This window comes from Cygnus olor, chromosome 30, assembly GCF_009769625.2.
Source record: "Cygnus olor isolate bCygOlo1 chromosome 30, bCygOlo1.pri.v2, whole genome shotgun sequence".
NCBI classification, from domain to species: Eukaryota; Metazoa; Chordata; class Aves; order Anseriformes; family Anatidae; genus Cygnus; species Cygnus olor.
The window spans coordinates 298,593-310,991 of NC_054087.1; the positions used below are offsets into that span (position 1 = coordinate 298,593).

The following is a 12,399-nucleotide window of genomic DNA, read 5'->3' on the forward strand; positions in this document are numbered from 1 at the left end:
ATGTAAGGGTCAGAAGTTGTTATGTGGTTAAAGAGGGCGTGGGTGGTGTGCAAACCTGGAGAAGCGGCCTGTAGCAGTCATTATGGACATCAGAGGAGCACAGAAAGAAGTGACTTTGGATAATCAAGGATGGAGGAAAGGAACCACGGGAGCTGCTGCCATTAGCACTTCCGCTAACGACCATTAGCACTTCTGCTAATGACGGTGCATTGGGAGCAAAGTAGGACAAGGTCTTGTGCAACATTTCTGAGGGGAGGAGGAGAAAAGGGTCAAAACACGCAGGGGTGAAGCAACAGGGAGAGGCTGAGGGCCAGAGACGAGACCTGGGAGAAACAGAAGAGCAGGAACCGAAAGGGAACTGAGCCGCTCAGGCAAGCCGTGGGAAGGACGGAGGCAGGCAGGGAACGCTGGTGGAAAGCCTGGCGCCCTGACCGCATCTCCCTAACTTTCATTTTGAAGCCAGCAGTAAACTTGTGGTTTGTGTTTGCTGTTCTTGCGTTACTCAGCACGGTAACGAGCTGCCTCTCCTGTGCTCGGTGCAGCTGACATCTGCCCGTTTCAGTCTCGGAGAATCTGACGATTCCCCATCTTCGTGGAGTACCAAAACCACTCGGGCTCCGTTGCCCACGCCACCATTTGTGGCAAACGCCCCGCTCGAGATGCTCCTTCCTGCGCCCCAGACATTTGCACGAGTGTTTACAAAGCTGTTTCTCAGTCAAGGGAATCTTCCACAGTGCATCGTGAGGCCAGAGCCAGGCACGGCACAACCCAACGCACTGCTCTGAATATCGACTTGTTTTTCCCCCCCATCAGACTTCAGGGTTTCAAACCACCCAGATGGCTTTGTAACAAAGCCACAGAAAATAAGGAGGACAGACAGACCTACAAGGCTGCTTCCAAGTATTTGTTTGATCACACCTGTAGCTCTGCTCAAGTCATATCCCAAGAAAAAGTAATTTTTCTTTTTTTAAAAGCGATTTGTAAAACAAACTACATCTGAACTGATCGTCTCCACTAATTCTTTTGGGAGGGAATGCTGCTAAGCCAGCTCTGTCCCTGCCTTGCTTCCCTGCAGAAGACACACGTGCCTGAACTGCCACCACCTTAATCCCCTTTGTTTTTCTAAAGAAACCGATCTCGGTGTTCCCTTTAAGGACCATTAAAAATACAAATGCAAGCGTTTCTGAGCTGGTACAATGAGAACAGAGGATTCCCACAGAAAATACATTTTCGGGAACTTCTCCTACCTTATTGTAGATGTAGCAATTTGTAAACATCGTGTTGAAGTCCTGGATACATTCTTGAGCGTTCCAGTAGTAGTTATTCTCCAAGCGTTTCTTTATTGTTCCCATATCCATAGGAGTTTTAATAATCTTATAATAATCCTGCAAAGGGCAAAGAGGTACGAGTCAGCCTGGCACCCAAAAACATCACCATCACGGAGGTGAGACCTCGACCAGCTCAGCACTGAGCCCACCTGGATTAGATTCTCCAAACCCAGCTCCAGCACAGTCTCCATCCCTCCTCAATTTTTTTTTTAGCCCCCATCAGCTAATTTCCAGGTGTGATTTAGAATTAAACATTAGGCAAAACTCCACCAAACACTTTTCAGCCCGTACCCCAGTCTGCTCTGGGTAGGAGAAGGTAAACACGGGCTATCAGTGGTTTTGCTGTGCTGTCCTCCAGGGAGCGAGGTGTTTGTAACTCAGCACAGCAGCCTCACGGGCGAGTAATTTACCCCTCAGCAGACAGAGGCACAAAAAAGCACAGAAAGTGGGTTTTTGGGCTGTAACGGAGCCGAGCAGTTTCCCAAAATCTGAAACAAATGACCCTTCGCAACAGGTCACACGCCTAATGCAGTAACAGACGGAGGAGCGAGGAAATCAGATTTACTTCGAGCCTGTTAAGTGCACCCAGATAATACACGAGAAGGTGTTTCTATTTTAGGCATCATGTTTAGAAAAAGGGGCTGAAAGTCTGTTGCTACAGAACCAGCGATCTCTAGATGCAACCGTGAGATTGTTACCAATGCAAAGAAATTAAATCGCCTGATGCTCAGGCAATAGATTATACATTTATTACATCTTCAAAGTAAAACAGACGAGAGAAGTGGGCGTTATCATAGCAGGTTGCAAAAAAAAGAGGCACGTCATACAAAGGAGAGCTTCTGGAGAGGAACAAATTTCCTCTGGTGGGAACCAACAGGATCCAGACACACAGCAGGGATGCTGTCGTGATTTACTACAGGAAGCTAGCTCGAAATTGTGCTTTTTGCTGGCTCCTTGGGTTCTGCTCTCCAACTCCTCCTGCCCAGGAGGGACGGGGACCAAACTGCACAAGGCACACGTGGTGGGGGCTTCGGGACCAGCAAGGCAGAGCCCAAGCTGAGGGATTTATCGCTTAACGATCTTTGGTGCTTAACTAGGAAGGGACAGACGGCTAGCTGGTGACTCGGCCTCAAACATCAACCGGCTCCTGAAATGTTATTCGTATTTTCTCCTCCGTGTCCCAGCCGAAGGACTGCTCCTGATTGTAAAAGCCAGACCGGGAGCTGAACCACCCAAAGTCTGGCCTCTCGGGGCTCTTTTCTTACAAGATTTTGGAGGCAGGGCGGACGCGCGCGGTTCCGTTCCTCCCACCGTTACACGAGGGGAAACTCGGGCTGCTCGCTCAGCCTCTACTTACAGGGAGGTTCAGCTTGACAGCGTCCACGGGCTGCTGGAAAGGCCACGCAAACTGGTGCTTCCATAGCGTCTTGAGCACCACCTTGAGCAGGTACTGCAGCTGGTTGGTCTGGCGCTTGGGCTTGTTGGGGTTGGAGGTCTCTGGCGGAGGGGGGTTGACGCCGACGGTGCTGCCTTGCTGGGGTTGCGCCTGCGCCTGCGTCGTAGACATTTGGGTGGCTTCCAGTCCATCCCCCATCACCGGCAGGTTTCTCAGTCTCGTCCCGGGGCCGCTCTCCGCAGACATGCTATTGATCCCATTGCATTCCTCACCAGACACCCTGCAAAACAACGGCACCGCACACGGGTCACTTCCCAGCCGGCTTTTGCGGCGAGGCGCCGCGTAAAAACAAACCCGGCGCACCTTCGGGAGGCTAGCTCAGGCACCCCGCGCGCCTGGGGACGCTGGCACGGCGTCCGAGGGCACCCAGCGAATGAACTGGGTCAGGATTCTAGATCCTGGGGTAATAACGGGCATTCTGAGGCGTATCCTTGTTCCTGCCCGATCTGCTCGGCGAGGGCTCCAGAGCGGCCGCGGCCTCGCTGAACGTTCTCAGTTACGAGGCTAAAACGAGCACAACCCCCACCAGCACTCTGCAGGTGCCCCAGAACACGGAGTTTCGGCTCCGGCCAAAAAAAAACAGGTGGTTTTTTTGAAAGGTTTGGTTCGTCCACACAAGCAGAGAAGTTAAGGCAGCGCCAGCGAGCCTTTCGTTACAGCGCTCTGGCTGGAGGAGCACAAGACGATGAGCTTTACCCCATTTCAGTTCACCGGAGCACTGCAGCTCCTCCCTGCTCCACCACCACGCCGGCTCCCCCAAAATTTGCTGCTCAATTTGTTCTTTTAAGCGAGCGTTAAACCTCCCTAGTACGCTTCAGCTGAACTACAGAGCAGGCAGACCCGCTTGTGCGGGGCGTGCATGCTATCTGCTTGAGGTAGGGAATTCTAACGTCGTCCTGAAGACCAGAAAGTTGATAAAAATTGATAAAAAGACATTTTTGCTGACTCTAAGGCATCCCTCCAGGGACAACACTTCCCGTGCACATACCCAGAAGTGACAATAACGTCACGCTGGGCCAACATAGCACGCTTGAAGCAATCAGAGAAGACAATAATACATTTTGTGCAAGACTGAGTTAAATGAGAGCTTTGTTCACCGGTTTCGAGTGACGCCTGGGGAAACTGAGGAAGGAATCGTCAGCCCCGGGGGCACATCTTTGCTCACGGGGCCATAAAGTCCTTGCTCAATTGGGTGAGGATGGACTTTTTTTTTATGCATTCCTCTGCCAGCCCTGTGTGGTGTGGAAAACCTGCTCCGTGCTGAGGCACCAACTCAGCTGAGCAAACCTCTGCACATATGCTTCGCCTTGAGTATAACGCTCACAAGCAGCATCTGGCCCCGTTTTCTGATGCCATTAGCAGCCCCCGTGCCTCTGGTCGTGGTCTGGACATACACGCGTGGCCTCCACAAGGACCACGGGCTTCGGTTTCAGGGCTCTGAGGAAGCCGAAGCACCTCTCAGCAAACACGCTGCCCGCAGGCCCAAGCTGTGCCCTCTGCTCCCCTAGGATGTGTCACTGGTGTCAGATTTTGCCATGCAGATCCCAAGTGTCACATCCAGCGAGCTGCTGGCTCAGCTGTCCTGGGAAACCTCTCGCTTAGAGCTTTGTTTGGCTCCTGGCTTTCCTCCCCAGTAACAACGTGGACCCATCGCGGGGGAGACCTGACTCAAAGGTGACGTGATTTTGGACGCAATTTGGATTTTCTCTTTGCAAAATTCCTTGAATTTTGCTTCTGGGTTTGTGCTGATCCCTCTGGGTCGGACATGAGGGTGGCGTGGGGAAGGAGTGAGGCACTGTCCCTATCACCCAGCAGCCAAGCCAAAGGAATCCCTCTTTACTCACTGCAGGGGCTACATTACCTTGTAGGATACATTGCCATATAACTTTGCCCCAGAAAATGATGCAGAGTCAGAAGTTGCTTGGCTTGTCCATCTATCTTCCGTGGCTTCAGGCACAAATGCCTTTAGATACTGTATCTGATGAAACAAACAAAGCAATTAATCTGAGGCATCAAAAACGAAGGCTACCTCCAGAGAACCGTATTTTTCTTTATACAAATAGCCCGTTTTTGGCTCTCAGCAAAGCAGAGGAGCCCGCAGACACCTGGATGCTCAATCACTGCGAACACAGGACACCTACACGCAGACAAGGAACGGGCACTGCTGTTTGAGGCTTCCCCGGGCATCTGCCACCTTTTTGGAAAGCTCCCTCCTCAAATTCATCACCCCAAGGCCTACAATCAGGTGTCTTCCTTTTGCTCCCTATTACACCAGCTCTCCGAGAGCCAACTGTCAGAGGAAGGAGGTTTATTTTTATTTAAAGACAAGGGAAAACACGTCCTAACTGTTTTAATTTCTTCCCGTTCCACTTAGGAGATGCTAACCACCTGTCGAGGCAGTTCAGCGTTGCACCCAATTTAACTCTCCTTCTTTTTCACTGTCTTCTTGCTGACTTGAAAGACCCTAGCAGTCTCTTCTTGGGAACTCCTTCTAAGGCACCCGTGCCTTTTTTTAAGCACGTTAGCTGGAAATGCACCATTTTCCACCCTTCCTTTGCCTTCTCTCACCACTAAGGGATGCTTTGAGTCTCTCCTCTGTGCGGGTGGTTACGTTACAGCTCTCCTCTCGCGTTATTACCCAAATATCACAGAATCACCCATGCTGCTGCGTGTGGTCAGGGTATTCCCAGGTCCTCCTTTCACCTCTCCCTAAAAAAACGCAGCGACTGGGACAGGGAACGTTTTCGGACCCAGAACACCGACGCTGGAGAGCTGACTGCAGCCCAGTACCCGCAGTTAACTGCAAAGAGCAGCAGGATGGAGGGTGTGAACCCCAACTTCACCGTCCAGTGAGGTGTAACCCGTATTACCAATTATAAATTCGGGCTGTGGGTATCAATATAGGTTACACAGAGGACAAAGCCCCTGACGGATCACCACCACCACGTTTTGTGAGCGGGAAGCCTTACTAAGAGGCCGAACGCCCTACTCCACGTTGTGCCTTCTCGGTGATTTATGGCACCGTGAAAACCCGGAGCGATGCTTGCCACGTTCCCGCGACCAGACCACCCCAAAAGCTTTCCGCGCGCCGGTAAATAAAGGTGGGATGAGATGAGGCGAAGCACGCAGCAGGAAAAGCGGCCCTGAGCGCTGGATGGCTTTCCGGGAAGGGTTGTTTCAGGCCAGTGGGCAAGAATATCGCAGGCAGCTTCTCCTCCCCTTGCTTTGTGCTTATCTGCTCATCGCGCATTCCAGCCTGATTTCCCCGAAGCGGGGCAGATTGCATTTCATCCCCGCCTCACGCCGAGATGCTATCGAGCGCGGGGCGGCTCGAACTCAGGCGGGGCGCGCTCCCCCCGAGCCACGTGGTTGAGTTTGTTGAGCTCTGGCTGCAACGAACCCGATTTTGTGTCCTCCTCCGGCGGCCCCGCGAGGCGGGACGGGGCTGTAATGCGGCGCGGGAGCCGGCAGAGGGTAGTGCCAGGCTGCGCCGAGGCAGGGATCCGGCTCCCGGGGAAGGGTTTTCCTCCGTCGCCCACCGCCGAGCGGAGCAGGATGGAAATTGTTCCGGAGAATTTAGGTGCTGGGCAGAAGAAGGAAGGCCGGGAGCATCCCTGCACGAGGACAAAGCCTTCGGGGAGAGGCAGGGGTCCAGAAGCAGGCAGCGGAGGAAGGCAGAAACGCTTGAGGAGGTGCGGGGGGAAACTGAAAGGTTGGCAAAAGCTCGGGCAGGGAAGGGCTGCGCAGGGCTGGGGTGGCAGAAAAAGGCCCTAGGAACACCCCAAGCGTTGTAGGGCAGCCGCTCCAAGAGGGCAGCGGAGGCAAGGAAGACGCTGCTGCTCCTTCTCCATGCGCTGCTCGTGTCGGGAAGGGCGATGGCTCAGACCAAAGCAGGAGGCGGGCGATGAACAGAGGGGGCAGGCCCAGGAGCAGGACGAAATCCCAAAGGGGTCGCTCCCGTTACGGCAGTGACCGGCCCCAAAAACACCCTGAGACCCACGCGCAGGGCAGCAGGGGGCAAAGTGGAGCCGGCAGGCTGCGCTCCAGCGCGCTTCCCCTCCCTCCTCTCCGCCTAAACAAATAGGTCATAAATTAAGCTTTTACAAAAGCCCCAAAGAAACGAGCCTTGTAAAGCAGCACAGCGACCTTGTAGGTTTTTTACGGGGGTTCCTTTGAGGCCATTAGCCCCCCCGGGTGGGTGCTAGCGAAGCGGAAAGCGGGTTTTATTTTGAGCGGTGCCTTCAGGAGGAAGGCGGAGAGGCAAAGCCCAGGCTGGGGATGACCGCCCGCTCACAGCAGCCACCCCAACACATCCCTCGCTGGCAGCTCAGCGCCTGCCCCGAAGAGCCCAGCGGGTCAGGGCCGGGTTTGTATCACCAGACCCAAGGTTTGGGGCCGTTGGCAGAGCACCCCAGCTCTGATTTCAGGTAAACAGAGGTCCTGCGAGCACTGCTTTCAGATGACGCATGAGGTTTAAGATGCCCCTGACCGAGCAGCAGCAGCAGGAAGGCAGCGCAGTCTCGTGGGGCATCCCGCTGCACCAGGCGCGCGGGGACGAGCTGGAGCAGATTGGGCGTGGAGCAGTGACCGAATTTGAGCCTTCGCTCAAAGGGGAAGGCGCAGCAGCAGGAGCCCGCGCCCCCTGCTCCGGTTTCAGGCTGTCTCCTGCAGGCTTTGTTCTCGGCTCGTCCCCAGCTGGAACCGCACATGACAGCGCCGTGACTCACCCCAAAGCGCTGATTCACTGCCGGCACCGGCGCACGAAGCCAGGCTGCAGGGCGGCGGACCCCGGAGCCAAGCCCCCGGCCCTCCACCGCCGTCCCAATCGCTCCCAGTCGCTACCGACGTCGTTTTAAAGCAAAAAAGGCCCAGGTTTCAGCCAGGGGGATTCAGAGGAAGGGAATGGCTGGAGTTAAGCCAGCGTTTAAAACTTCTGACTCACGCCCAGCACAAGCCCGTGTTGGGGACAGCTTCGCTGCAGGCACGCACATGCCCCGGGGTGGTGTTGCAGGAAAAGCGCAGACAGAAAATAAAGGAGAGGAGCAAACGTGCAGAGCGGTGCGCGGGTGAAGGGAACAGCAAACTGAGATCCAGAGCTAAAGCGCACGGTTTCGGCCATACGACGAATCCCATCCCTGCCTCTATTACATACAAACACCCTGCAAAAGAAGGCTGGGCTGCAAAATCCGACAGCTGAAAGGAATAATGGGAATAACGATCAAATCTGTGGTGGCCAGCACTCCCTTTAGTTCTCACCCTGCTGAGCCAGGAGGAGGGGATCAACATGTGTAATGAGCATCCCCGTACCTTAAATACACAAAAGGGAAGGCAGAGACCCGAGCTTTAACAGCATGGGGCAAGCCGGATGTTTCCTAACTTCCCAATTCTTCCCTTTACAGCCTCCTCGAGGCTGTTTTCAGCCTGTTGCGCTTGACATCCCTGCGAATGCTCTTTGAACGCTGCCGTGCGAGCGCAGCGGCTTCCCCCCTTTAGGACACGGATGCTCAGCTGCTGCTGCTGTTATTAAAAACCAGGCTCCTGGTGCCCAGCACATGCTGTTCCCTGCCAAAACCATCTTCCAACGAATCAACGCTGCGAGTTCTGGCCGAAAATCCCTGAGATGCGCTCCCCCGGCTCCCACGCTGATAAGCGTTATTTTTGTTCCCCCTACGTGCAGCTCACCGAAAAGGGGGACGGAGGGATGGGAGAGCACTTGTTCCTCAAGGACCTGCCGGGCTATCAGCCTAAAAGCACGTGTAAAGCCCAGCCTGCAGAGGGATTTCTCCCTCCCCCCTTCCTGCTGCATCCCAAAGACGCGACCAGAGCCAGCGTTGAGGCTCCCGCACCGCGATTCAGCGGCGAACTTCCCCGGGCGGGCAGCAACAAAGGAGGGAGCCGGGCACACTGCAGAGGCCTCGTAAAATGCTGATGGAGATGGATGGGGTCCGCGCCTCCCACGTGGCTACCGGGCTGTTCCACCCCGGGGCCCGTGCAGTGCTCCAGGAGACACCGATCGGCCCTGTTAAGAGAAGCAGAGCGCCCCAGGCTCGGTCACGACGCCCCCACGGGGGTAACGGGGCATCAGCCGCGCCATGGAGCTGAGGAGGCCAAGAAATAAAAGCAGTAAAAGCTCAGCTTGTAAAAGCAGGGAGCTTCTGCAGGTGGGGAAGCAGTGGTTGGAAAAGAAGTTGGTGTCTGTGCTCGCACCGAAACAACTCGACTCCGCAGGACTTGATGGGGAAAAGGGAGCAGGGCGCTGGCTAGCGAGGGCTGCGGAGTAAACTGGAACTACAACAGCGAGCTGGAAGAGGGCAGAAGACCTGAAATTACGTCCCTTTGGGACAAGGAGCAGCTTTGAGACAAGCCTCTAGCCCCGTCAGGCTGTTCACGAGAGCAAGGAAACAAAGGACAAATGTTTTAAGTGAGCTCCGAGGCTTCTTTTCGAGCCTCTGGTCTCTATTAAGAAGACCCCAGACTTCCTACACAGGGAAAAATCAAAATCAAACCGGGGCTAGTTTACTAAAGGTGGTTGTTTTTATTAAGCAGAAGGTTTTTATTAAGCAGAAGGAAAAGAGAAGTGGTTCTGCTCCTCTCACCTCTGCTCGTGCCTCCCAGCGAGCGTTTTTCCCCAAAATACAGCACCGGTTACGTGCCCGAGGCAATGCCCCAGCCCACCAGTGCTGGTCATGACCTGGAACCGTGCTCCAGTCCTGCTGGATGACAGAAATAACCCGCGTGGGGCCAGGTGTGAGCACCACAACACCCAAACCCGTTCCAGTTTGCAAACTGGTTCCCAGCATCGTTCAGAGGGTGAAAGCCAGAAGGGGACCAAGTCTGACCTCACCCTGCAATGCTTACACCGAGACCGTAAGCGAGGGTTTAACGCCGTGACTCAGCCTCAGAGGCTGATGTGCAGCGAGCACGCAGGTACACGAGCGTGTTTTTCCTTTTTTTTTTAGGGTTTTGCTCTCTGAGCCCAGGAAGGGGATGCTCAACTGATCTGACAGGGAGAGCCCCTTATAACGCAGACACTGGCAGCAGAGGGACGCTGCCACTGCTGCAGCTTCTTTCAACACCTGAGACATAATTACTCACCTCAACCAATATCCCAGCTGGGATATCGGAGGAAATTCCTGCCTTCCACAGCAGCTGGTGGAAGCAGCATGTTCTGTACTAACCCAATGTTTCGGGGTTTAGCCACCAGGACCCTACAACCGTAACGCAGAGCGCTCTTGAAGGCGGCTCTGAAAATACCCCTAAAATAAATGCCACGGGTTTTTTAAATGCCATGGGTTTTCAAGCAGGCCAGAACTCCCCGACTCTCCTCGAGGCCACAGCGACAGCCACCTCACGTGCCAGCAAGCTAAATCAGACTGATTTATCCCAAGACTACTCAGAGCCAAATCCCCACGCTCCTGGTACAGGTGTGGAAAAGCCTCCTTCTCTTACTCCTCCCTTACAGGAACACCCACACAGTGCCGTCAGAGCAGGCTGGGTTCTGCAGTGGATTAACCAAATCCACACGGCAGGCGTCCTCGTCTGACCCGAGCTCAGCCCAGAGGGCCGAGGAGCGAAGGTTTGGAGCCCGCAGATCTCCCGCGATCACCACGACCTTATCGCGGAGATCTCTGGATCCCTGCTGGATCAGGTCTGTGCAGCTCCCCCCGGCTCCCTCTCACCTCCTCTGGTCTGCAGCGGTGCAGTTTCCAGAGCAGGAAGCACGTTCTGGGCAGCAAAGCACAATTTAAGTGAATTTAGCTGCATCTGGGCATTTGCAGCCCTTATCCTGGAGGAGCTCTGTGCGGCTCCATTTCCACAGGATCCCAGCGATGCCCTGCAGAAACGGGAGGCTACGAGACCACAAAATCCTCACGCAACAGCTTGCGCTGGACATTTGCTGCCCTTTGTAACTCCGAACAGTTCCAATCCCACCTCGGCTATAAATGAGGAGAATAAAAAAAAAAGAATACACTGGAAGTTAATTCAAATTCACAGCAGATCTGCCCCACTTTAATTACGCAATCTGTGTCAGTGGGGAAGCACAAACAGGATTACTTTTCCATCTGACCGATTTAGGCAGCTGGGGAGAGCGGCATTCATGCCACCGGGCAGACTGCATCGTCTGGAGCCGATCCAGCGGTCATGCTGCAGGAGGCTGTTATTAGCAGCCCTAATCCTCGCTCGCACGCCGACGTGGGCGCTGACCTCCGCAGCTACCTGGATGTACGGGTGTTATTTGAGCGTTTCCTGCTTAATTTCACAGCTTCTGGCTGCCTCAGATGCTGGCCGCTCGCGTTCGGTGTGAGCTCCGGGGTCGGGCGTTGAATTGCTCCGGCCCGTTCTGGGCCCTGAGTACCGCAGGTTTCACTGCTAGAAGAGATTTCACTGCTAGAAGAGATTTATTTCTTCTTGCATCTTAAGTGCTGGGGATTCCCCTTCTGTTCCAGGACGAACACGCAACAGGAACCAGCCTTGCAGCTGGAAAATCCTCCCTCCAGTTTGTTCCTCGTCCCCGCTGTTTCTCCGGGAGCCTTTGCCTAGGCTCAGCCTTCCGTGAGTGAGGTAACATCAAACCGAGGTCTGCGGGGGTTCACACCCAGCATCGCGACCTTAAATATCCTCAGCTTTTTGCACTACGGCTCCCACACGCTCAGCACTGAGGTCCCTGCCACCAAGAACCTCCAGTCCGCTGGAGGAAAAGGAACGAAGAGGAAAAGGAAAGCTTTTGCCACACCTGAGAGACCAGAGAGGAATCAGCTTTTACTGAGCTAAGTTACACCAACCACACGTCCAGCAGCACACACCCAGCCCAGCTTTTGTCGCTTGTTTGGGTTTTGCACGGCGTTAGATTCCCAGAAACCTCTTCAGGGTGGATGTTCGAGCAGGACACGTGCGTTGCAAGCTGGCTCACGAACACCAGTGCTTCAAAAAGAAGCAGAGGAGAGATGGGGCATTAGGAAATCGAGGTGATGGCTCACAGCTGAGACCTTCCTCGCCTGCAGGGCCACCAACATCCTCCTCAGCACGGCAGGCTCCGCACCGCCGCTGCTTTTCACTTCCACCGCCCCTTTGAGCCGAGCAGAAATGTTCCAAACAAGCAGGCTGCACTTGGTACGGCCTCACAATTTGGAGGCAGTTTTTGGGCCACGCTGCAGAAAATTCGCAGTGAATATTTTATCAGCTTTTTTCCTGGCTCGGCGCAGTTACATATTTTAGTTTACAACTCAAACAGATCCTCTTTGCACCCACGTTCAGTTACCAAGGCGATTCTCTGGACGGGATCCATTTGCTCCTGAAAATGAATGATCCCAGCAACCAAAAACATTTGTGAAAAGCAACTGCGTTAGTTTGTAAACCAGCACCAGGGGCTCACGAGCAGAGCTGGACTTCACGGACAAAGACCCAGCACGGCGAACCCAGACGCCCTCAGCACCACCAAGTGGCAGCTCCTCCCTCCATCCACCAGGGAGCCGAGCCCACAGCTCAGGAGCAGCAGCTTTTGCCCGCTCCACTCATCCCTCATCACCAGTGCTGGTGTGTGAAGCACCCCACAGACACGACTCAAGGGAGGTATTATTCCTACCCTCCAGGAAAAGGGCGATTGAAGGAGATGCG

The 12,399-nt window shown here is 54.4% G+C and overlaps 1 protein-coding gene across 9 annotated transcripts in view; it reads right to left on the reverse strand.

The window, feature by feature from the left end:
• The window catches only part of BRD4 (bromodomain containing 4), a 63,092-nt gene that overhangs the window by 34,764 nt on the left and 15,929 nt on the right, over positions 1-12,399 (reverse strand). For all 9 annotated transcript variants that reach the window (XM_040542517.1, XM_040542525.1, XM_040542524.1 and 6 more), the window contains exons 3-5: positions 4,646-4,762; positions 2,686-3,004; positions 1,248-1,385 (exon numbers count right to left, since the gene is read on the reverse strand). In XM_040542517.1, the coding sequence (XP_040398451.1) occupies positions 1,248-1,385; positions 2,686-3,004; positions 4,646-4,665 (477 nt within the window). In that variant the 5' untranslated portion in view covers positions 4,666-4,762. The remainder of the gene's footprint in view (positions 1-1,247; positions 1,386-2,685; positions 3,005-4,645; positions 4,763-12,399) is intronic.